This window comes from Vicia villosa, linkage group LG6 (genome assembly GCF_029867415.1).
Source record: "Vicia villosa cultivar HV-30 ecotype Madison, WI linkage group LG6, Vvil1.0, whole genome shotgun sequence".
NCBI lineage: Eukaryota > Viridiplantae > Streptophyta > Magnoliopsida > Fabales > Fabaceae > Vicia > Vicia villosa.
In genome coordinates this window covers 150,393,695-150,420,457 of record NC_081185.1, presented here as the reverse complement: position 1 = coordinate 150,420,457, position 26,763 = coordinate 150,393,695, and the positions used below count along the sequence as shown (strand labels likewise).

General features: G+C 35.7%; 2 protein-coding genes across 3 annotated transcripts; both read left to right on the top strand.

Moving 5' to 3' along the window:
• The first annotated feature begins 4,786 nt into the window (after positions 1-4,786).
• Positions 4,787-10,288, top strand: LOC131610495 (DEAD-box ATP-dependent RNA helicase 3, chloroplastic-like). 2 transcript variants are annotated; one of them, XM_058882456.1, is made up of 11 exons: positions 4,787-5,294; positions 5,372-5,517; positions 5,735-6,140; positions 6,417-6,515; positions 7,005-7,229; positions 7,807-8,184; positions 8,740-8,883; positions 9,014-9,109; positions 9,277-9,451; positions 9,494-9,638; positions 9,760-10,288. In XM_058882456.1, exons 1-11 carry the CDS (start codon positions 4,875-4,877, stop codon positions 9,842-9,844), a joined length of 2,319 nt encoding a protein of 772 aa, XP_058738439.1. In that variant the 5' UTR covers positions 4,787-4,874; the 3' UTR covers positions 9,845-10,288. The 2 variants fall into 2 exon arrangements, with proteins under 2 accessions (XP_058738439.1, XP_058738438.1); XM_058882455.1 differs by having other exon boundaries at positions 9,277-9,638.
• A 9,404-nt stretch (positions 10,289-19,692) lies between these two features.
• LOC131612755 (pentatricopeptide repeat-containing protein At5g08305-like) lies at positions 19,693-21,710 on the top strand. Its single transcript, XM_058884505.1, has one exon. It carries the CDS (start codon positions 19,929-19,931, stop codon positions 21,210-21,212), a length of 1,284 nt encoding a protein of 427 aa, XP_058740488.1. The 5' UTR covers positions 19,693-19,928; the 3' UTR covers positions 21,213-21,710.
• The last annotated feature ends 5,053 nt before the right edge of the window (positions 21,711-26,763 follow it).

Here is a 26,763-nt window from a genome sequence, read left to right as displayed (position 1 = left end):
GTCCGCCGCTAGCCGAGACAGAGATGAGGCTATCACCCAGCGTCTCTCCTTTCCCTTTCCATTTTTCTCTTCTGTTTCTCTCTCTAAACTCAGAGCCTCTCTCTCTATCTCTTCTCTCTTCTCACCGTAAACCCAAAAAACCACCCTCCAAACTACCTCCGGCCACCGTGAATCACCCTTATCCCCAGTTTCCGATTGAGTTTCAACCGTGAAACTTATACCTTCATCCCCCCAACCCAGATCTTCCCAGAAGGATGAAGATCTCCACGATCTTCATCTCTTCCGACCCCCATACTCATACAAAAACCCAGAAATCTAACAATACCAATCCTACCCTATGAACTCTCGCATACATCTGAAGAACTCTAACCTTAGGCAAACCCAGATTCAAACAAGATAAAGCACAAACATGCAACCAATTATTCCCTAAGCTAAGTTTGGATCGATCGGTACCTTTTGTCTTGAATTCAGGAACGTGTAAGCTCCTTTCGCTAATCCCCTTCTCTTTCGTCCTTTCGCAGGTATCAAGCTGAAGATCGAGCGGCGGCGAAGGGTTTATGCTTGCGGCGGCTCCAAAGTTCTTTCCAATTCCCCCCCCCCTCTTCTGATTTCTTTCTTGTGATTTATAGACCTAGGGTTAGATTATTTTAGGGAAGATTATATTAGATTCAATTAGGTTTTCTTGCAAGATTTGATTCGTTTGTAAATTGATTCAGATCTTTAATAAAAATAATATTGATTATGTTAAGGCTTGATTTTGTTATTGATTGGGATTTGATTTCGTGAAATGATGTTATGATTTGCGTTTTGATTCATCCCCTATGGGCCTGGGCAGAATTAGGGTTTGGGTGGTTTGAAGGGGGCGGCGGCCGCTGATGATGGGTGAAGCTAGGGTTTGGTGGCTGCGCAGAAGGATTGGGGAGGACGATGAATAGTGGCCGGGTTGGGTTTGACCCGGTCCACTCCATGACCGTATCTGGCCCAGCGTGATGGGCCCAACGTTTTTTTTTACTATTTTTGTGGTCCAAAAGCAACAACAAAAAAGAACCAATATCCAATAAACTTAATTAATTTTTTCAGATTAGTTAATTAATCAATTAGTAATAATAAACTAATTAACTAATTATTTAAATCACGAAAAAAATTAAGAACCAAAGTGTAAATGATTAATCCTATTATAGCTGAACTTCTATTTTTTAGAAACAAAATTATACAATAATCCTATTAATTAATAATCCAAATAATTATTAATAATAAGAATATTGTTTAATAGAGAAATGAAAAAAAATGAGTAAATGATGAGAAATAAATGGGCCAAAAATGAATTGGGCCCAAATACTTGACATTCACACCTCCACCAATTCATACAGGCATTTCATAAGAGAGCGAGTTTAATAATAGGTATGTTAAACCCTATGGCTCCTAATTTTTAACGCCCTTAATAAATTGAAATGAGAATCACATCGGGTAAATTTTGGGGTATGACAAGTTTATTATACTATATCTTTTCATCTTGGGTTAATAGTAGTTTACCCCACTGTAATATGAGCGTGTTACGGTTTACCCCCCACCGTTGCCAAAAGCAGGTTTTGACAACAATTTTTTTGAAAAAACCGTTGCCAAAAGGTTGGGAGGGGTGAAAAGCAAAATTCGCTAACATTACAGGGGGTGAACTACTATTAACCCTTTCATCTTCTAAAAAACTAAAAAAACAGTCCCCTACAAATCTTTATATTCCATACAAATCTTATCGGCCATTTCATATTTAACCTTCTTATATACTTCATATCTCATTCCAATAATTTCACCGTCCAACCAACCAGCATCGCTTTTTTCCCGTCCAACTAGTATCATCTATTTTACTCCCCCATCATCCACTCCTCCACCATAACTCACAGTCATAAGATCATTCTTTATTTTTTTTGTTAAAAATAAAATGTATGAATATTATGCTTTCGTGAAAATGAAGAAAATTAATGTGATAAAATTTTGTTATTAAAATAAGAGAGGTTTGTATGAATGTTATGTAATAATAACATCCTGTGTCTTAAAAAGAAGCTGGAAATAATTTTTTCAAAACATAGTTTTAGAAAAATAGTGTTAACCATAAATATCTGCGGATACCTTAAAACCCGCGGGTGACCCGTTTAGCGGATATCCGCTCAGATATGGGGCGAATATGAATATCATATATATCCAATGGGACGGACAAAAATATCATACTATCCATCTTCATGGATATTCATTTACATCCCTATCTAGGTGGTCCTCCAGGAGCGTTTGATGTCATGATAAAGTGTGACACCCTATAGAACCATGTCATGTAGACCTTAACATAAGCTCAGTGTACATGAGAGGGCTCTATATATAATCAAGATAGACTCTAAATGGCTCGTCAACGCCATTCCCTCTATACGGAACAAATATGGTTGCACGTGGTCAGCCCTTATCGTAGTGTGGCTCAACTTCCCACCCGGTGATGCGAGGGAAGTGGAAGATGATCCATCTCTGATATGGTTCAGATTCAATAATAATAACAATGGTAAGAAATGAATTATGAAAGTATTAGTAATAATAAATTACTGTAAGCACCGTGCAACTCCATATCATCTGTTTTGTCTTGCAAAGACAATTCTCGCTCAGCTTCGAGTGTAGGTAGACCAAACATGCGGCCCCTCAGTTGTATTCGTGAATCGTAGTCAGGTCGGTGAAGTACTTAAGGTAGATCACATCGACATAGATTTCACTTTTGTCCACAAACATGAACGTGTCAACCAGGAACAAGATGTAACACGTTAATGCGTAATGCAAGTGGTACTCAACCCGTACATCTCGCCTACGACATCCAAGGCCCAATGCACATGGTTTCTATAAAGCTTTACCAGAAATTTAAACCTAGAATGAGTACCTCTAGTGTTATGCGTCTCCTGTGCCACCTCAGTTGGTTCAACCCCCAATTGGGTGACCATCAAGTTGGCACATTCCTTTCGACTGATCCTCTTAAGGTCCAGTAATCTCCCCTTGATTGAAAGATGTACGAGGCAAGAGACGTCATCCAAGGCGATGGTCATCTCGCCTATAGATAGGTGGAAATATGACATATTTGAGTACCACCTCTTTGGAAAAGTCGTCTGCATGTCGTGATTTATGGTCATGAATGCAACAACATATAAATCGGCAAGACCGAAATAATGAATAATTTCAACGAACCAAGCAACACTAAATTGTATTAGCTCCAAAATCTTCTTGTTGTGGTCAATCATTTTCAAACAATCACACTCCTATAAAAAGAAAATACCATCATTATGGATTTAATTAATTGACAACATATGTATTGCAAAAGAAAAGAAACATACCTCTCCATACCAGACATGTTTAGCAGCATGCTCTGCACAATGATGAAACAAAGAGGTGTCAAATGGTCCTCGTGGGTAACTCTCTAATGGGGCATCCGGATCGACAATGACTTCCTCCTAAGCTTTACGGGCTTTATGAATCTCAGATTCTGCTGCATCATATGCTTGAGATGCTTGATAGGGCCGAATACGAGAATCAGACGGTTGGGGCTGCCAAGTAGATGCACCATCAAATGAGTTATCAGTAACTTGTGGCCTATTGGTCCTCGCCGCAACACTCTCTCGTCGTACCGACGCCTTTTAAAACACACACCCAAGCCTAATTCGACCAACATTGTTATCAACCATTGCACATGCGTTAGAAATAGAGGCATATATAAACAACATGTCCAGAGATATTCACAATTTCTACAAAAATATCCAATTTTTTCGTGAGTATAATCTGGAGATGTATCTCCAAAAACAATGTAGAGTAAATTGGAAGATGCATCTCTGGACAAAACTGCAATTATTCTCCGGCATAAACCCATTTTCTGCTCTACTATTCCGAAAAAAGCTTAATGCATGTTCTTCTAGCCAGCCTATTTCATTTACACTACTACCTAATGTACCTAAAACAGCTAATGCAACTTAAAAACTAAATATAAATAAAAACTAAAAAAGAAACAAAATTTTGAAAAACTTACCAAATGATATTGATTGATGAGAAGGACAAGCTTGAATGTTATGAGATGTTGGAAAGAGTTCTAATGATATAAGTTTGATTGAATGAATGCTGATGTAAAATCGTTGTAGAGCTTAAATGAATTTTTTTAGAACTTTTTAAAAAATGAATGAGGAAGAGGAAAAGGTCTCACGCAAGATATGTATCAAAAGTGTTTGGAGATACACTTCCAAACCATCCACAACTATCCACAACTATTTGAATAAATGATGTTTATGGTGATGCATATTCAGACATACTTTTAACACATACGAGATTGTATCTCCGAATTAAATTTTAACGTGAAAAAATATCTCTTCAATTTGGTCTAAAAAATGCTAAAAATAAATGTCTCCAGAGTTGCATTCCTTCAAATTAAAAATATAAAATTTTTTTTGTTAGCTGAGTGATATAAGACCTAAGGATAGAAAGACCCGTTAAAAACCCGCTTAGGATAATTTGTCCATAGTGTGTGTTGTGGATGTGGTTGTGTACTTTCGGAGTCCTAAACTAATTAATGTCTCACGAAACTATTGCTCCTTATAAATTTTCACGATCTAGTATGAATTCACTCTATCTACAAACTAAGATAACAATCTAAAAGATCCAACATCGTAATAGTCCGGGTACATTAAACCCGACCCGAATCAAAATATCTAATTTACCATCGGGTTCATCCATAATCACACTATAGGGCGAGTTGGAGGTTTAAAAGGCCATTTATTCATTCATTCCTCTCCTTCCCTTTCCCCCTTATCTTTATCTTTTTTTCTTCACTCTTCTTCTCTCAGCAGAAGAAGAAACAAAAAAAAAAAATGGCTTCCATAACTGTAATTGGCGCTTCCTCCACATGCAAACTCCCCTCTCTCGAACTCTACAAAAAGTATAAACTAACTTCCATTTCCACAGTTAAACTCCACTCTTTCGACAGTAACAAATCCCGCCACGTCACCAACAACCTCCTCCTTAGACACAACCGTCTCGCCAATTTCAGTTCCTCCGATAGGTTTCTTCCCTCCGCCGTCGCGACTCCGAATTCCTCCTCCTCTTCGCTTCTCAGCGACGAAGCATTTCAAGGATTAGGCTCTGATTTCGAAGGTGATGAAGATGAGGATTTTCCTTCTCGAACTGCTTCGCTTAACGCTGATGAACTTGACATTTCGAAACTTGATTTGCCTTCGCAACTTGTTGGTTCGCTCCGTGAGAGGGGGATTACGCAGCTTTTTCCTATTCAGGTGCGTCACTGAAACCTAGCATGCTAATTTGCCTAATATTGTTCTCGTTACTGATTTTTTATTTGTTGTGTAATTAGAGAGCGGTGTTAGTTCCTGCACTTCAAGGTAGAGATATCATTGCTCGTGCAAAGACTGGAACAGGGAAGACATTGGCTTTTGGAATTCCTATTATTAATGGTCTCGATGATGGTGAGGGTGAGGATTCAGGTCGTTACAGTAACAGGTAATCGACACTTGTGATTATATTTAATTTGTTCATTTTCTTTTCCAAATTATTAGTGGTGTTGATGTGTCGTGGTGTTTGTACTTTAGAGTAGAGAAGTTCAAATAAGTCAATCTGAACAGCCCTAATTAATATTAATTTTATGTCATGTACATTTACTAGCGATACTATTCTACTAGTTTTGATTATATGTATGTGTTTGTTTCTTTATTGATAGGCGACTTCCTAGAGCTTTGGTACTTGCACCTACCAGGGAGTTAGCGAAGCAAGTGGAGAAGGAGATAAAAGAATCTGCACCTTATCTCAAAACAGTTTGTATTTATGGAGGTGTTTCTTATACTTCTCAGCAGGGTGCACTTTCACGTGGGGTTGATGTAGTTGTTGGAACGCCCGGTAGACTGATTGATCTCATCAACGGGAACACACTTAAGTTGAGCGAAGTTGAGTATTTGGTGCTTGATGAAGCTGATCAAATGCTTGCTGTTGGGTTTGAGGAGGCTGTGGAAGTCATTTTGGAAAAGCTTCCAGCTAAGAGACAGAGCATGCTTTTTTCTGCAACCATGCCTAGTTGGGTGAAGAAATTGGCCAGAAAATATTTGGACAATCCGTTGACAATTGATTTGGTATGTTGTTCTTACTTCAGGGTTCAGTTTTTTATCCTCTAAATATACATAGAATATAGCAAATTGATAACTGTTTGTTGGTAGATGCACCTCCCTTTTTTCTAGGTAGCCTTAATAACTTGTAGAATTCACGACCCTATCATCAAATTATCTGTGCCATAATTGTGCATTACATTTAATGGAATTTTAGAATAAAAGTTGAGTCATAATTATGATGCATTTTTAACCAAAAGCAATCGATTATAATTATGATACTTTCCTTTTTCTTTTGAAAAGGTTGGTGATGAAGAAGAAAAGCTTGCTGAAGGGATAAAACTGTACGCTATATCAGCAACTTCCACTTCTAAGAGAACAATTCTTTCTGATCTTATTACGGTAAGTTGCCATTAATTTTGCTTAGTCGTTATATTGAGTATTATTGCATTACTTTTTTTTACTAGTTACTAGTTCTCGTGACGAAAAGTTTAATATACTGTTAACAATTAAACTTTATGTCAATTAAGATTCAATGTTACTGTAGAGTATGTTTATTTACATAACTGATCTAATTTATTTTTGTTGACACTAATTAAATATTTCGTTTTCATCTTGTGTTTATTTTAAAATTATATAATGCATTCTGAAGTAATCGTCTAGTTCTCTAAACTTATGTATTTTACACACACACATAGCCATTCCTTCATACATACAAGCTTATGGTTGTGTATTCTGCTACAACTCACAACTGTTGGAAATCATGAATATATTAAATCAATTAGTTTTATAAATATGTTTCAAGCTATTATTTTCTGTCAGGTTGCTCTATTTGCTTTAAGGTACTGAGCTCACTAATTTTATTTAATGTTATGCTGCCATGTCTTTTAGGTTTATGCAAAGGGCGGGAAGACTATAGTTTTTACACAGACAAAAAGAGATGCTGATGAAGTATCATTGGCATTAACAAATAGTATCACTTCTGAAGCACTGCATGGCGATATATCTCAGCATCAAAGAGAGAGAACATTGAATGGTTTCAGACAAGGAAAGTTTACAGTGCTTGTTGCCACTGATGTGGCATCTCGTGGACTTGATATCCCCAATGTTGATTTGGTACGTTCATAGGTTACTTTAGCTTGATATTCCATAATCTACGACTCCATTCCTAGTGTTGGTTCTATATATGTCCATTCAGTTTTATCCCAGTGCTGAGTTAATAGAGTGAACCACTTGGAGAATGGGGTTATTAGTTGGGGATTCCATATCTAACTTAAATTATTTTAGGGTTTTATAGTTTGAATTTTTCTGGTCATCTTATCCTCGATTGAGTTAGGACTTTATTGTCTACTCTAAGATATGATTTGTCGGCTTTTGAGAGTTTAGGTTGCTTGTCCTAGTAGAATTGAGGCTGCCTGTTTTATTGAGCAGATGTTTTCTACTCAATTCAACATTTTCTTCAATTTATTTTCGGTGTACATTGTCTCATTTGACATGAAAGTTTGGATTTTATATTTCAATAAATTGTGAACTGTGCACATAAATATATGTGAATTTTAAGGTCATTGTTTTGTCTTGATATTGTTATTCAAGATTATATTTGACTCGTAAGAGTCTTATTTATGCCTTGGTCAAGCATTGAAATGCAAATGCAATCTGTGATGAACTTATTGGTCTTACATGTTTCCTTCAGATTATCCATTACGAGCTTCCCAATGATCCTGAGACTTTTGTACATCGCTCTGGCCGTACTGGCCGTGCGGGAAAGCTAGGTTCTGCCATTCTGATGTATACGGGTAACCAGAGAAGAACAGTTAGATCCCTTGAGCGTGATGTAGGATGCAAATTTGAATTTGTTAACGCACCGTCTATGGAGGATGTTTTGGAGGCATCTGCCGATCAAGTTGTTGTCACACTTAATGGAGTCCATCCCGAGTCTATTGCATTTTTCACCCCTACTGCACAGAAACTGATCGAAGAAAAAGGAACAGATGCCCTTGCAGCTGCACTGGCACAGCTGAGTGGATTCTCCAAACCTCCGTCTTCCCGGTCTCTCATCACCCATGAACAGGTATGGAAGCTTGCATTTCTAATTAAAGTTATCCAGTCTAAATTTTTTTCTATCTGTTGCCTCTGTCTTAGCTGAATTAGGGGATGTCTGTTACAGATTTTGTAATGATAGAATTACTTTTAAAAATAAAAAGAATTTTTAAATGTTTTCATTTGTTTAGTACAGCTTTTAAAAAGATAGATTGTAAAACTGATTAAAATGGGTAGCTACTTTGAGTAGCTTCTCACAAAAATCACTTGGGATAGATGAGAGAGAATATAAGTTTGAAAAGGAGGAGTTACCTTTCTGTTTAGGCCCTCGATGAAATTCTAATATTCAAACATTTTCCTCCATTCCAAGTGCACAGCTCAAAGGCCATTTTCCTGCAGCCTTTTCATGCGCCAATCTCTCGCTGGAAACATGCCTCCTTTCTTTAGTCTCTCTTTGTCTCTCTCCTATTATCCACTGTTTTTTCTCCTTTCATGTGTGTCCGTTTTGTTTTTCTCTAGATTTTCTTTGTTTTAGTTAATGCATGTGCGTTGGTGTAAACCTAATTAAAACTATCTGGTATTGCAGGGATGGGTTACATTGCAATTAACCCGAGATTCAGAAAATTCTCAAAGATATTTTTCAGCAAGAGCAGTCACCGGGTTTCTTTCCGATGTATATTCCAAAGCTGCTGACAATGTTGGAAAAATACATTTAATTGCAGATGAAATGGTTTGTATCTATCCGAGTAAAATTCATTTTTGTGCATGTCTTTCTTGGAACTTAAGTGCTTTCGGGAATCCATCTACACTGTTCACAAATTGTTTGACAGTTTTTTTACATTGCCAATGCCTAATATCAGGTTCAAGGAGCTGTTTTTGATCTTCCAGACGACATTGCTAAAGAGTTACTTGAGAAGGACATACCATCTGGAAACACTCTTTCCAAAGTCGCTAAGGTGAATTACAATTTACAACATTTGCTAATATTTTATTTTGTAAACCTTTATGGATTGCTTGTGTCATAACTGTTTTCTTCCCCAACCAAAATGTCTCAATTTGGCATCAATTCATTGCATTACTGATTATACTAAAATGCGTTACACATGTTACTTTGAATTGGCAGTTACCTCCTTTGCAAGATGATGGACCTCCAAGTGATTTCTACGGGAAGTTTTCCGATAGAGAACGAAGTAGCCGAAGAGGTTCAAGGGATGGTAGAGGTTTTAGATCCTCAAGGGGATGGGATGGAGGCCGAGGCTCTAGTGACGACTTTGGCGGCTCAAGGAGGGGTGGCAGAGGCTCTAATGATGACTTTGGTGACTCAAGGAGGGGTGGCAGAGGCTCTAATGATGACTTTGGTGACTCAAGGAGGGGTGGCAGAAGTAGTTTTAAATCTGGCAACAGCTGGTCCAAACCTGAAAGAAGCAGCCGGGATGATTGGCTAATTGGAGGCAGACAATCAAGCAGGTCTCCATCATCCAACAGGTTATATTAAATAATAATAATAACTGTTAATTCTCTACCTATTCTAGTTACATAATGAGCCTTATCTACTTAATTTGATGTTCCATGTTTAACCGACACAACATTTGAATCTGCATTGCAGAAGCTTTGAAGGGGCCTGTTTTAGTTGTGGGGAATCTGGGCATCGAGCGTCGGACTGTCCAAACAGGCTAGGCGGTTCTTTTTAATCCCCTTGTCAATTTATTTTTGGGCACTGCTTTGTCCAATGATGTGTGAGCTGAGGTCACTGCTTTGTCCAATGGTGTGTGAGCTGAGGTCACTGCTGTTAGCCTATTAGGGTAAAGAAAAATTCAAAGATGCATCCCAAATTATAACAACTGATATTTATCTGCATCTCTCGTGTTAGCGGAATATCCTCGCACTCTCCTTTTTCAGTCCCTGTGTTTTTCAGTCTTGATATAGAATTAGTAGTGTTGTATGAGAACAGTTAAAGTCATGGTTTTGTATTCTTTTTCGGAAAGGAAGAAGGGGAGGGAGGGGGTTGTATACTTGTATGGTCGTGTAATCTACTTAACAATGCTATCTAATTTATTTTCAATCTTAGCTATTTAGAGACAGATAGACAGTAATATCTTTAAATGAATGCAAAGTTGTAATTCTTATTAGTTTCACATCCATGGTGTACGGTTCTTATTTATGCTAATATTTCTTTCTTTCTTAGTGTTACTATAAAACATCATGCTTTTGGTTTTATTCTATTTCAAACTTTTTTGTCTTAACCATTTGGCTCGAGTTTAGTTGGAATATAAGTAAAATTTATTAACTGCTTGAGTATAATTATTTGATTTTATCAATCTGATTCTTTGATTATTATAGCAGTCCGCCTCCATCCCGACTCCATTTAATATGTTATGTTTACAAAATTAAATCAATCTTCAATAATGATGTCATCATATTTTTATAAAGAGTTTGCAAGGTTTTAATCATTAAATGACAAATCAAATCATTTCTAAAATCACATTAGGACAATTTAACTTTTCAAAAGTTACACCAAATTATAAAGTGTCGGTGTTGATTTTTTTAAACTCTTAAATTGCAAATAGCCATATTCAGTAAATGTGTATTTGGGTATGAGTAAGAGAGTAATTGTTATTAGGGTTAATATTAATGTAGGCATGTTTTGATTTATCTCTTTTTAATTTTTTTTTTAAAATTTTTTTGAAATATTAAAATTCTAAGTCAAACTCTCCTGATGGAAAAATTACTCCTCTATAATTTTTTTTTTTTGATTTACCACCCTGATTTTTATACACTTAGGAGGAACCATAAAATTACAGGGGGTATTTAAAAAAAATTAATTTAAAAGGGATACATCAAAACACGGCTATATTGTAAGGGATAAATAACTATTAACCTTTTTATTTTAATACATGTATTTAACTAAATAATTTGAAAATTTAGTTCTTATAAATTAATTTTTAAAATATCTCTACAAATAACTATATGTTAAGACTTGATTGATCCATTAAAAAATCTACAATTAATGTATACAAATTAAATCATTTTTAAAATCACATTAGGAAAATGGGATTTTTCAATGTTACATATGAGAGTAGAAAGAGAATTTTTCATCCAAACTTTGAATCTCTTAGTCACCTGACGGAATTCCAATTATATCTCCAGCTTCCGTAGATATACATCCGGTAGCACATTTTATTTTTCAAAAAATTTACTTTTTTATGTAGGTGCATCTACATAAGCATTTTGAACTAGTGTTTGTTGGCAAAAACTACAAATAAAGGTTTTTTCTTAACCCACCTCCTAACCTTCTTGCCCACCCCTGGTGAATTTACAACATTACCCCTTGTTTCGGAAGTTCATTTCCGAAACGGTACTTTTTTTGAAAAAAAGGTGTTTTCGAAAATGAACTTCCGAAAACGTGTTTTTTTTAATATAAAATATTGGTTTCGGAGATGCATCTCCGAAATAAAGTTACATTTTCAGAAAATGTGGTGTTTCGGAAGTTCATCTCCGAACGCACCCCCCTTGGAGAATTCGGAAATGAACCTCCGAAAATATGTCTGGACAGAATAAAATGAAAAACAACAACAATTCGCTTTATTTAATCGGGTGAAGATTACAACGATAATAATACATAAAATTAAAGTTACATATTGTTGAACACGGGTAGGTGGGGATAAGAGAGTGGTGGGGAGAAAAAAAGGCTTCCAAATTTCAAAAGGTGTACTACTGTAAGTAACAAATGACGGAGGAGGTGTAACCGGGGCCGGAACATATGACGGAGGAGGTGGATGTCCGGAGGAAGAAGAACCAGAGGTACGTCCACCGCGAGACAAAGGAGCCAATCAATGTAAGCTATAATTTATCATTATCATCAGGGGACGTCATTACAAAAAATTGGGAAAAAATCTTATTATTTTTAATCTTGATTTTTTAGAAATGACGTCCCCAGACGATAATGATAAACTATAGCTTACAATGATTGGCTCCTTTGTCTCGCGGTGGACGTACCTCCGGTTCTTCTTCCTCCGGACATCCACCTCCTCCGTCATATGTTCCGGCCCCGGTTACACCTCCTCCGTCATTTGTTACTTACAGTAGTACGTATTTTTATTAACATGATAAATTCAATACAAAAACACTGTGCGATACAATCCGAAATCCGAACAAAACAAAACAAAACACGTCAAACAAAACAAAAACATGTTATTCTGCCCGACGGGCGTTACAAAATACACATCAAACAAAATAAAAACACGTTATTCTTCTCGACGAGCGAACTCCTCCGAATGAAGATAATTATACCAATCTTCATCCCACTCAGTATCAGAACCATCAGCGTTGATCACGCCTGAAGGCTGAGCCTGCGCGTCCGAGCCATGGACTCCCAGGGGACGAGAAGCAGAACCAGTCAAAAGCTTCTTCTTCTCCTTCACCACCTTCACCTCCTTCACCTCCTTCACCTCTTTCACCTCCTTCTTTGAAGAACCCTTTCTTCCCTTAGCGCCCTCTTTAGAAGACGCAGTCCTGCGTGCTTGTTGGTTGCCTGACATGTTCCTGTAAACAGTTGAAATCGATTAATATGCGAGACAAAATAAAAAACAAAAAAATTTGAACTTCTGATACAATTCGGAAGTTCATTTCCGAAAACTGGGAGGGAGGTGTTTTCGGAAATGAACTTCCGAAACACCCCTGCGATGAACTTTTCTGCAACTTCCATGGCAGACCCCTAAACCAAACTTCAAACCAAATCAAAATGCTTCTAAACAACCTAAATACTACTAACAACCTAACCATATATCATTTATGCAATTAAAACCCTAAATAACATGCATTTGAATAATAGATCTAAAAATTTCAAAACTTACAAAGTGTTAGGATTGAGGGCTTTTGAATGTTGTTTAGCAGTGTGATTGGAGCCTTGATGCAGCTTTGGAATTCTGTTTGCACAAATTTCCGCCTTTGCCACTTTTTGTTTTGATTTAGGGTAAATGATTGGGGGAGGGGGAGTGTTTTGATAAATCTGCAAAAATCGCAGTATTTCGGAAGTTCACTTCCGAAACCCCTGCTTCGGAAATGAACTTCCGAAATAAGTCAATTTTTTCAAAAAAAAAGCGCTTCGGAAGTTCATTTCCGAAGCAGGGGTATTTTGGTATTTTCGCTGGGGGTGACCCCCATAGGGAGGTGGCCAAAGAAATTTTCCAAATAAATTCAGTTCAGAGATTGTTCCGTAGGTACATCTACGAAATGACGTAGCGCCAGAATATTTCGTAGATGTACCTACGGAAGCATCTGATATAGTTTGAACCAACATGATTACTCCCTCATTGTCACATTTCTTCTTCAACACTCACTCTCACCACCCGAAAAAATCCTACTTCATTATTTTCCAGTCCAAAGCTCCAACTTTTTGGTGCAACAAATCAAAGGGAGCAAGAAGACTCAATTTCAGGTAAATAGTCACATTTATCCATTGCATTGGCCACATTACGCATGACTTTTATGCAAAAAAATTTACGTTGCTTCCATAGGTAGTACATCTACGGAACGTGTTGAAGATGAACACGTTCCGTAGGTGCATCTATAGAAGATGTCTGTGTTGTTTTTTTTTGCAACAGTCTTGTAATTTTGTGTTATTTTTGTTATTGGTTACGAATAGGTATGGTGCACCACGATAATATCTCAAGAGAATTAGTTCCTTCACTCGATGTTTCTCCGAATGTTGAAGGGGTAGTCGTAAAGGCGGTAGATGTCGGCGGTGACTTTAATAACAAGCAAGAGCATGATGATCGGGAAAGCATGTTTCTCCGCACCGCACCGCTTACAAATTCAAATGCTTGCATCATGTGTATTAGATGGCTTTGAAAAGCGAATTACTTTGTGCAAGTTTACTTGAAACCGGGATGCCCCATACCACCTATGTCACCGAAATGAGATCTTCATCATACCAAAGATGCCGAGACGTGGCTAGATCTTTTTGTTAATAGGATGCATGAATTCGAAAGATTGAACAACATCGAGAAGGAAGCGAATAAGGAAAAGTCAAATTGGAACCACCAATAGATTTAGCCGGCGACAGTTCTTTTGATGTATTTTCTAGTTTCAAAGTGTAATATATGCACGCTTTTAACATTGCAATATAATCATATTTTGTCAAGTATTAGTTTATGTGTTTATGTGTTTTTCTTTCTGCTACTGCGGGATTATTCTGTTCTGTTAAAAAAATAGCAAGGAAACTTCCATAGATGTATCTACAGAAGGCTCTAATTTTGAAAATTATGGATTTTTTCCGTAGGTACACATACAGAAGTAAAATATCTAAGATACTTCCGTGGATATACCTACGGAACATTGTGTGACAGAGAATGTGTAGTCCATATTCACCAAGATTTTCTATAAAGGTAGGGTTTCTAGTGTTGTATTACACACAAACACAAAAATTTCTCAAGAGAATTAGTTCATGGCATCTCCTAGGCCATCATCATGGCAGCACTCATCATCCAAGCTGTAACACCCGTATAATTTTAATTTTTTAATTTAATTTGAATATTAGATTAATAATTATTATTATGGATTTTATTAAAATAATGGGAAAATGATGGTTGATGGCATTTGGACCATGTGTGAGATTAGTAAGAAGAAGGGGGTGTGGTGTAGTAAAGCCCTTACTAATTTAATATTATTTTTCATAAAATAATCAGAATTGGGAATTGGGGAAAGAAAGAAAGAACGTGAAAGAACAGAATTGGGAACAAGGAACGTGAAGGAGAACTGTAGAGGGAGAGACCAAGAACCAAGACTTTTATCTGAGGTAAGGGGAGACTCTCCGTTTAATCTCTTTTATCGTATTCAGGGCCGGCCCAAACAAATTAGGGACCCGGTTCTAGTTTTTAAAATAGGCCCTCTACAAAAAATTATATTTTGTTTAAAAAATCATTATATATTTGATTATAAATAAAATTAAAAATTAAAAAATATTTAAAAATACTTTTGTAAAAGTTTAATTCATATAAATACAATTTATGTATTTTTTTGCCAGAATAATTTTTCTAATTATACAGTTTTTTTCTAGATCATTTACAAATTTAAATTATTCTAATTATGTTTCAATTCAAATTTATAAAAAAATTAAACCTTTACAAATTTAAATTTTAAAAATATTATTACATTAATAAAATCATCAAAATTTAGATTCAACGTGCTAAACCAACTTAAATAAATTGTATGTACAATTTACAAATATGACTTTTTTATACAAAATATATATTAATATATTTCTTAAAAATATACATGAGATTTTATTAGGAGCTACACATGAAATATTATAAAATATTATAAATTAATAAGAAATACATGAAAATATACATAAAGATTCTATTAGGTTCTAGGCATGAAAAATATTTAATTAATAAGAAATATTATAAACACTATATTAAATTAGATCAAAACGGGTGTATAATAATTTAATTTCAATTTATTATCAATTTAATCATAACTATTTAATTAAAAATAAACTAATTTACTATTTAACATGTTATTCTATAAATAAAAACATTAATACATTAAAAAAAATATTTTTATAATTGTGTATATTTCACTTAAAATATTTTAAAATTGAGAAGCACCAATATCAATGTAGTTTTTCTTTACAATTGATTAACGTGGTAAAATTTATCAAAAGGATATCTTGCAAAAGACAAATCAATTAAGATAAACATAGTATAAAATAGATACCTACTGCTGGATTATTGTCAAATAATATGTGTATATATAATCTGTATTGGGTAATATTTAAAATTGTGAGGCCCCAAAAGTTGTGAGGCCCTGTGCTGTGGCACAGGCTGCACAGGCACAGGGCCGGGCCTGATCGTATTATAGGTGATAGTATGGATTAGGAGTATGATTGGATCCATTGATTCTATATTCTGAATTTTCATCTGTGTTCATCATTGAATTTTGGACTGTTAATCCCTAATAACTGATAGATTTAGGGAATGATGAATGAAATTGATTATGGAATTATATACTGTGGTTGTGGATGAATTCGTATGCTGTTTAGATGTGAATTTTCTGGTTTTTAGACTCAAAATCATGGACTGGTATGAGTAGAAACGAGTGGGTTTTGGACTGTTACGAAGTTGCAGGTGCTGGGCATTTTCTGGTGTTTCGCGTATGAAACAGTGCCATACGCGTATGGGATGAGGTCATACGCGTATGGGGGACACTCCCAAGGGGCTATACGCATATGATACGCAGCTGCCCTGTCCCAAACACCCTGTGCTGGTGATTTGCGTATGAGGATGCTCATACGCGTATGGAAATTTTGAAAGAGGAAAATTATTCTGGTGATACGCGTATGGCAAGACTGATACGCGTATGAGGTTGCTTTTGGGCAAAACCTGGTCTGTTGAAATGCGTATGATACGCGTATGGAACATAGTGATACGCGTATGGGCATTATGATACACGTATGGTCGTTGTGAGTGCAAATTCCTGTGTTGTGATTTTTCTGGAAAGTTTAATGACGCATAACTTTCGATCTGTAGGCCTGTTTTGTGTGCCGTTTGAGGATGAGTGAACCTTATAGTGTGATAGTTTGGTTTACTGATGGTTTAATTGTATTTGAATGATGTGAATGTATATATGAACATGCTTAATAATGATGATGATGAAATGAGTATAGATGATGCTACTCATAGTATGATGATGAAAGTATGTTATATATATGTTACATGCATTCATAAACATTGATGAGGACTGAATCCTAGATGATGAGAGGATTTCAGTGAATGGCAGAATTCCCATTGTGTGGAATTTGTGCTGGCAGGGCCGTATCTGGATGACGATAGATCGGTCGGTGGATGATTTCCACTGGTGATGATTTGGTACCACATGCATAGTGTCAGTTTCATACACGTGCATGATTTGTTTATAGCATGATGATATATGTTATATGATGACTTGTCTGTTTATCTGTGGATGTGTGAATGACGTTTTGTCTGGATATGAAACAATTGGGTGAATGATATAACTATGAAATGTTATTATTTATGATGCAATAACATTGGTTAACTGTGATGAGACTCACCTTTACTTGTTGTCATTTTTCAGATTGAGGATAGCGGCGTGACTTGGTGAGGATTAGCTCATAAGTCGGTTTTTAGTATTGTGTCGGTGTCATGCTCTGATAGATGTAACACTGGGGACGCTTTGTTTTTAGAGTTCTGATTATAACTCTATTTGTATTTGTTTATGATGTTTGAAGTCTGATACATTATTGATGAATGTTGACTTGATGAATTAATTCCGCTGTGTAAACATGTTTTGCTTAATGAGTTATAATTACAAATGTTTTCAGTGGATGCATGATATGTACCGACGTGTGTTTTCTTCATTTTATGAATTGTGACACCTCTTGCATGTTTACTCTGATTAATAATTATTTAACTGCCGCGGGTTATTAGAGGGGTGTTACACAAGCGACCCGCTCCCAAACAAATTATTTTCAAAAGGGACGGACATGTTGTTTTTTCTCCTCTCAAACTCCCGATCTAGATGAAATTTTGACACACTTTTTTTGGACCAACTAAAAAGGGCTCTGATGTCTTGGTTAGAGTGGAAGTACAAACCTGGCGAAGTCATCAAATGATTCAGAGGCTTAGAACAAAGATCTCACTTGAGACCGGAGAAATAGAACGTTGGTGGGATGAAGTGGAAAACGACATTGATGTCATTCATGTGATGCATGGATCAGATGAAATTGTTTTGACTGTTGTAATTTCCTAGATGTAATATTTAATTTTCTGTTTGAAATTTCGATGAAATGCCAATTTTAATCAACGAATGTTTCTTTTCCGTTGTTTTGTTGATTTTGGATTTATTCTGCTGGTGTACTTACGGTGTGCTCCGTATGTGCATCTACGAAATATTTTTGAGGAGTCTAGTAAAAAATTCTCAAATAGAAATGAAGCTGCTTTGTTATATATACTTTGAATATCATAAACAAATATTTTCTATTATTTATAATTTACATTTTTATTTATTTTTCTTTTGGTATTGATTGTTCTAATAGTCACCGGACCATTGCATTTTAATATATCAATTCTGAAAATTTCTTCACCCACCTCCTAACCTTCTTGCCCACCCTTGGTGAATTTATCACACTATCCCTTGTTTCGGAAGTTCATTTCCGAAAAGGTACTTTTTTTGTTAAAAAAGGTGTTTTAGGAAATGTATCTCCGAAAACGTGTTTTTTTTAATATAAAATATTGATTTCGGAGATGCATCTCCGAAATAAAGTTACTTTTCAGAAAATGTGGTGTTTTCGGAAGTTCATCTCCGAACGCACCCCCCTTGGAGAAATTCGGAAATGAACTTCCGAAATATTCCAAGACCAAATTGGTCTTGGAATGTTTCGGATATACACTTCCGAAATAATTAATAATTATTAAAAAAATTAAAATCAAGGTGAATCAATACAATTAATAGGTATAAAATCAAGGTGAATCAATAAAATGAAGGTGAATCAATAAAATTAAGGTGAATCAAAACATCCTAAACTATTTGAAAGTTATAAATTATTTTACTAACTTATATAAATCAAAAACATTTTAATTCCATAAGTAAATTTTGAATTATATAGAATTAAATATAAAATTTATTCATTAAATAAAATTAAGACAAAATCTTTTTTTTAATTTTTTAAACTAAATAAAAAATTATCTCATTTTTAATTATGAATCAGAATAGAAATATATAAATATATAATAATAATTATTAATTTTGTAAGTGAAATATATAAATATATAATATATAAATATATAATAATTAATATATAAATATATAAATATATAATAATTATTATAAATTAAAACACTCATTTTTTTAATTTTTATAATTATTATATAAATATATAAATATATTTATAATTAATATATAATAATTATTATATAAATATATAAATATATAATAATTTTTATAAATATATAATAATTATTATAATTATTATATAAATATATAAATTAAAACACTCATTTTTTTAATTTTTTTTAAATACATAATGGTTATTATAAATATATAAATAAAAAATTATAACTCATTTTGTAAGTGAAATTATTTTAATTTTTTTAATTAAAATTATTTTAAATTTTAAAATATGAATCAGAATAGAAATATATAATAATTATTATTCATAACTATTAAATTATATCAAAATATATAATTATTATTATTTATTACTCATAAATTATATCAAATTTATAATATATAAATTAATTCATATCCTAAAATTAATTTTTAGAATTTTTAGTTTTTTTTGTTTTTTCGGAAATCCCAATTTTTGGGATTTTTTCGGAAATGCACTTCCGAAGTCAGAAAAAATTTAAAAAAAAAAATATTTCAGAAATGCATTTTCGAAGCATGGGGTAAAATGAGATTTTCACTGGGGTGATCCCCATAGAGAGGTGGGTAAAGAAAAAACCTCAATTCCTTACCTTTTCGGCAATACAGATTCGTGAAGTTAATAACATCTTCTTTCCTACCAACTTAACAATTTCAAACCAAAAAATGTCAAATTGGTCAAAAGATTGAGAAAATGACCGAAGGCAAAACGATGTGAACATAAACTCGTTTACGTTCTTTACATCATCCCCACACATACAAATAATTATACACTCCATCTTTTTCCCTTATATCTCTCTTTTGAATTACCTCTAGTATTATCATCACATTAAAACCCATTTACATTTTGAATCAAAGTTTAATTCCAAAACCTATGATATATGATATGAAATGAAACATCTACAATTTGTTAGAAGATGGAGTTCATGGGCTTTATCTATTAAAAAAGCCTCTTCATCATCACCAACAAAAGCTTTGCATCTCTACTCCAAAATGCATAGAAATGGTGTTCCTTTTGACTCTTTCTGCATTCTCTTCACCTTAAAATCTTCCACCCATTTACATAGCTTACCCATCCTTCATCAACTTCATACACATATCATTAAACTCGGTTTCATCTCTCAAATCCATGTTGCAAATTGTCTTTTAAATGGTTACGTTCTTCTATCTTTCATTGATGCATGTGTCCTGTTCGATGAAATGCCGCAGAGGCATACTGTCACGTGGAACACGATGATTTTGGGGTATTCGAGATTGGGTGATATGAGTAAAGCACGTGAGTTGTTTGAAGATATGCCGCAGAGAGATAGTGTTTCATGGTCTTCTGTGATTTCGGGTTTTACAAAAGTTGGAAGTTATATGCAAAGTTTGTGTCTTTTTAGACGGATGTTGTTTGTGGAAGGAACGAAGCCGGATCAGGTGACTTGTGGTGCGGTTTTATCTGGTTGTGCTCACATGGGGTCTTTTGGATTGTTAGGTGGAAGATCTGTTCATGGTTTCATAGTGAAAAATGGGTGGGATTTGAATGTTGAGATAGGTACTGCTTTGGTTAACATGTATGCTAAAGGTGGGGTTTTGAGAAATGCTGCTATGGTTTTTGAGTTGATAGATGAAAGGGATGTTATGGCTTGGACAGTGATGATTTGCGGAGTTGCACGATGTGGGTTTAATAAAGAAGCATTGGTTGTGTTTGAGAAGATGCAAATGGTTGGAATTGAACCGAATGAATTGACTTTCACTGGGGTGCTTAATGCTTGTGCTCGTGGTGGATTTGTTGAGGAGGGAAGAAGGTATTTCAAGATGATTGAAGAATGTGGTTTGGAGCCAAGAGTTCAACATTATGCATGTTTGGTTTATTTGATTGGGAAAAGTGGGAATCTAGAGGAAGCTTATGAGATTATCAAAACAATGAAAGTGGAACCAAATGTTGTTGTTTTGGGTTCTTTCTTGTCGGCTTGTAAGGATCAAAAGCAATATGAGATTGCTGAGAGGGTGATTGAGCAGGTCCTGAAGATGGCAAATCCAGAAAATGATAGAGGGCTTTATAACCTTATTGCTGATTTGTATGTCATTGGTGAGAAATTGGAAGAGGCTGAAAGGTTGAAGAAATCAATGGTTAATGAGCATGTGAGACAAGCAAAGGGGTTAAATTTTGACAGAAATGTATTTAGATAATCTTATCATATAGTATTTGTATTCTTTCATTTACAAATCATGGTTCTTTTATTGATGTTGACACCGTCTTTGGAGGTAGGGAAAGTTCTGTTCTAAGCCTATTCTTCTTCTGCTTGTATGTTATAATTCTTTCATTTACAATCATTTAGATGGAAGGAATATTAGAAAGTGTTGAGATTAGACAACCAAACTCTATCAATGTTCAATAAGTTTTGGTCCAGAAGTGTATGACAAATCTGAGGGCTGGCAGTGACACTGCATCATTATGAGTTCAAACAACTGCTGTGTTCCAATTTTTACTAGAGCAGCATTTGTATGATTATCACTTGGTCTCTTAGGTGATTAGGATGTTACACACCTGAATTTGTGACTATGGTAGACATTAAATTACCAAGCTTGATTTTAGCATTTAATTTTTGTATACTTTTTTTGGGTATAAATTACCAGAGTTATATTCTACCTTGACTAATTCAAGTCGAGACAACTGGACTCAGAGCAATATGTTGTGCTAAGAATAATTGATGAATAAAAGGGGTTTCGCATTTTTACACCATTAACCTTTGTTTGGGAGTTTGAATGGGAAGAGAGGAAAAGACTTTAAAGAAAAGAGAAATGATTGAGTAGAAAAAATTAAGAGATTTGAATGAAAAGGATTTTAAGATATTCGTTTTTATTCATAATATAAAATCTTTCTAATTTAAAGGAATTAAAAAATTGTCATGGGAAATATTTTATAGGGTTTAAATAAATATTTTGAATATGTATATGATTTGGAAAATTAAAAATATATTAATGATGAATATTTTTTATTGTTTTATACAAAAACACAGTCATGAAAAATATTAAATATTTTCTATTTTTCTCCAAATTATCTCTTCCATTCTTTTCGCTTCAGAACTTATAAACATAGCATAAATGGAAAAAAAATTAAAATAACCATGTTTAATAAAAAAAATACAGAAAAAACCAAGTTTTTGGTGTATTTACCAAACTGTCTAGGTTTCGGACCGACTGGAAGTGAATGCGCTAAACCATTTGGCGTAAGAGTGTTAGAATTAAGTGAATGCGCCAAACCATTTGGCACACACTAAATTAGGGTGTGTTTGCGCCAAATGGAATGGGGCATTAGGCTAGCATTTTTGCCCTAATAGCCAAACCATTTGGCGCATTAGGGCTCTTTCCTTTTTTTTTTTTTTCATTTTTTTTTAGTTAAGTTATGTTAATATATATATTTGTAAAATTCCAATTTTTTTATTAGTTAAGTTATATATATATATATATATATATATATATATATATATATATATATATATATATATATATATATATATATATATATATATATATATATATATATATATATATATATATATATATATATATATATATATATATATATATATAAATTTTCAAAATATTTTTTTAGTCTTAAAAATGTAGTGCACAAAACGTAAATTGACATTTGATAATCGAAAACGAAACATCGGTTACAATAGATTAAAGAAACTAAACATCGATTACAAATGATTAGAGAAACGATACATCGACACAATTGATTAAAGAAAACACAACAAAATGCTCAATGGCGTCCATCACCAGGATAGCCATCCGTTCCGCACCCTGGTCTTGTTATCACACATTTACCGCGATCGTTGATCCCGCCGCGAAGATTGGCACCACCCCTTTCCCTAGCTCTACCCCTACCCCTGCCCCTTTGTGCTTCTTGCTGGGTCTGTGTCACCGGGCCTGGAAGTGGGATGTCTCGTGGGTCGCTGTCTATGAATTCGTCCACGCCCCCATAATTTTCTTGAAAACGGCTGTTGTAAAGTCGGTTACCCATCCCCTCAAACGTGTTAAGTCGTGGTGGTGGAGTGGGTTGGGAAAAGACTTCAGGTTCGTAGCATCCAGCAGCACTAGAACTACCTTGATTAAAGCCGAATTGGTTCGACGGTGTTGCATAGCCGGAGGGGGTGCCACGGTGAGAGGATTCACCATGAGGACCATCGTCGGGACTTAGATGTAGGCTTGACGAACCGGGCGTAAGGTTTTGGCCGAAAGACCTCGTGGACCCTGCAAACGCTGCAAATCCAAATGGTTGTGATTGGGTCTTATATTGGCCCGCGGAATGATGGTGGTCTTCAGATTCTTGTAATGGTTGAGACTGTGATTGGAACATATTTGGTTGTCGGTAGTTGCGGGTGGAACGGGATGGAGTACTGAAAAGATTTTATTGTTGCTGTTGCAGTTGTTGTTGTTGTAGTTGTTGTTGTAGTTGTTGTTGCTGTAGTTGTTGGCGTTGTTGTAGGCGTTGTTGTTGTCGTTTTTGTTGTCGTAGTTGTTGTTGTTCCTCTTCAGGTTGTTGTTGGGGTAAGATGTAGTTGTGAGCACGGGGATCAATTAAATAAAACGGAGCTGCAATAAACAAGTTAGGGGATGTAACTGTACGATACCAACTCATGTACTCGGCGGACGGTTTCATCTCATGGTCACTAACGGGGAAGTTGAGGACATATTGGCGACAGTCCTTCCACATCTGGCGGTGATCGGGTGCAAAATCCTTCCAGTTTTGGTGTGTCCATTGATGGTTAACTCGTCTGAGGTGCCACACTCCCAAGTCAACTGGAGGGTCGGGTATACGTTGATGCATTCCGAACTGTAGCATGACCCGGTCACTATGATGCATTTCGATGATGTTGTATGTAACACCCCATAAAATTCTTTATTTAATTTAATTAATTTTTTTTATTAAATATTAGAATTAAGTGGAATTATTTGGGAATAGGGATGAAATAAGGCTAATGGGCCAGTGTTGTAAGTAGCAGTTGGGGGGTGTATCAGTTGCAAAGCCCTTTTTCTAAAATAAAGTTATATTTTCATAAAAATAGAAAAGAGGAGTATTTTTGTGAAAAAGAAAAGAACCAAAAGGGAGCAGAGGAGATTGAACGTGAAATTGGGAGAAGAGCAAGTGCGAAGAGGAAGAGAATTCAAGAATTCGACATCGAGGTAAGGGGGGATTCTTCTCATTAACCTCTATTATGGGATGTATGAATGATTCGATGGAATTTGTATGTTAGGATTTCGAATTGGATTATATGTCGGGTTTGGGGTTTTGGGGTTTATAGAACTTTGATTCAATTTAGGTTGTGAATGATGATTGGTGATGAACAATGATGTTAAACCTGATTAGAAGTATGTGTAAACGTGCATTTTATGTCGTATGTGTGGTTTATTCTGCTGAAATTCGTACTGGTATGATTTGAGAGTATTTGGGAGGCATAGAATGCTGTTTTCTGCAGGTTGGGATTTCTGAAATCACCGGTTCGCGCCGCGTGCACAGGGTGGCGCCGCGAACAGGTGGACTGATTGGCAAGATGTTTTGATACGCACAGGTCGCGCCGCGTACCTGTGTTGGCGCCGCGAAGGCGTAACTTTTCCTCGCGTCGCGCCGCGTGTAGGTGTTGGCGCCGCGAAGGCGTAACTTTTCCTCGTTTCGCGCCGCGTGTAGATGTTGGCGCCGCGTGCTGTGCTGTTTGGACTCTTTTTTTTGTTAAAGTTTAACGATGTATAACTTTTTAACTGTTAGTCTGTTTGATGTGCCGTTCGAACTTAGTGAGACTAATTCAGTGAGATATGCAATAAAACAGTGTTTGAGTTGTGACTCGAATTTAATTTAAACACTTGATTTAATTGGTTGTGGTGGATTATATTGTTATTGCATTGGTTGATGATTATGACTGTTCAGTTGTTTGGTGTTGATGATTAGCATGCGGTATGTGATGCATGCATTTCATAATCATGTTGTGGGCTGTATCCCTTATGGTGGTGGGACAGCGGTAGCTAATTCCCATTGTGTGGAATTGGTGAGAGAAGTAGCCGAATCTTTATGGTGGTGGATCGGTGAGATGGGTTATCCCATGTCTGGTACCACATGCATTTAGTTGCATTGCATTAGGTTGTTGTGTATAATTGTAACATGAATGGAAGTTGTCCAATGTTATGATTTGTGTGTATTTTGGTATGTATGTTGCTATATTATCTGAATATAATTGATTTGGGTGAATAATGTATGGATGAAGTTGTATTGTTTATATACCTATAACATTTGTTAATGCGAACGAAACTCACCCTTACTGTTGTTATTTTTCAGATTGAGGAGTAGCTTGTGTACTTGGTGAGGATTAGCTCGTCAAGTAGTTCGTTAGAGTCGGTTGGGTCAGTGTCATGCTCTGGTCGTGTAACACCGGGAACGTTATTTTAGAATTGGCTGATAAACTTCTGTTTTGTTTATGGTTTATGGTTGCATTTATGAGTCTTCGACTCCAGATGTTTGATTATTCAGTTGTTAAGAAGATTCCGCTGTGTTAACATGCTACCTGAATAATTTTTGGTTTATCGTTCCTTTATGGCATGACATGAATGTTGTTTATTTTGTTGGCGTTGTAATACTCTTCTTCATGTTTTACTCTGATTTTAATGTTAATTTCCGCGGGGTTTAGAAGGGTGTTACAATAGTGGTATCAGAGCATAGTCGGTCGTTTGAGTCAGAGTCTTAGTGTCGGTTAATCCTTCGTATACGACTAGTGTAAAGTTGACACTGTCGATACTTCTTGTTCTAATGAATATTGTCTGATATTTAGCAGAACAATGGCCGGAAGAGGGGGAAGAAATGACGACGCGATCGCTGAGGCTCTGGGCATGATTGCTGGTGTGTTGGGAGGGAATGCCAATGGAGCTGGTATTGGTGCTGACAGGCAGCTGAATAGCTTTCAGAGGAACAATCCTCCTTTGTTCAAAGGCACGCACGATCCCGAAGGCGCTCAGAAGTGGCTGAAGGAAATATAAAGGATCTTCAGGGTGATCGATTGTGCTGAAAATCTGAAGGTGAGGTACGGGACTCACATGCTGTCTGAAGAAGCTGATGATTGGTGGATGGCTAGTAGAGATGAACTTGAATCTGCAGGTGTAGCGATCACTTGGGCTGTGTTCAAGAGAGAATTCTTGCGGAGGTACTTTCCTGAGGATGTTAGAGGCAGGAAAGAGATTGAATTTTTGGAGCTGACACAAGGTAACATGACTGTGCCAGAGTATGCGTCCAAGTTTGTGGAGCTAGCAAAGTATTATGTTCACTACAACAATGATGAAGCGAGCGAATTTTCGAAGTGTGTTAAGTTCGAGAATGGTCTTCGTGATGAAATTAAGCAGGGAATCAGGTACCAAAGGATTCGTCGGTTTGCTGATTTGGTAGATTGTAGTAGAATCTACGAAGAGGACAACCTGAAGCTGAAGTCATCTCACTCCCGTGAGTTAGTTGACAAGAAAGGGAAGAAGCCTATGGACCGTGGTAAACCATATGGTAGAGGTAATTATAAAGCTGGAAGTTGGAAGAAGCCTAGTGGGGGAGACTCTAGTGCTCCTGTTAAGTGCTTTAAGTGTGGGGAACCTGGACATCGTGTTCACGAGTGCAAAAGTGAAGAGAAGAAGTGCTACCGGTGTGGTAAAGCAGGCCACATTGCTGCTGACTGCAAGGGAAGGACTGTGACTTGTTATAACT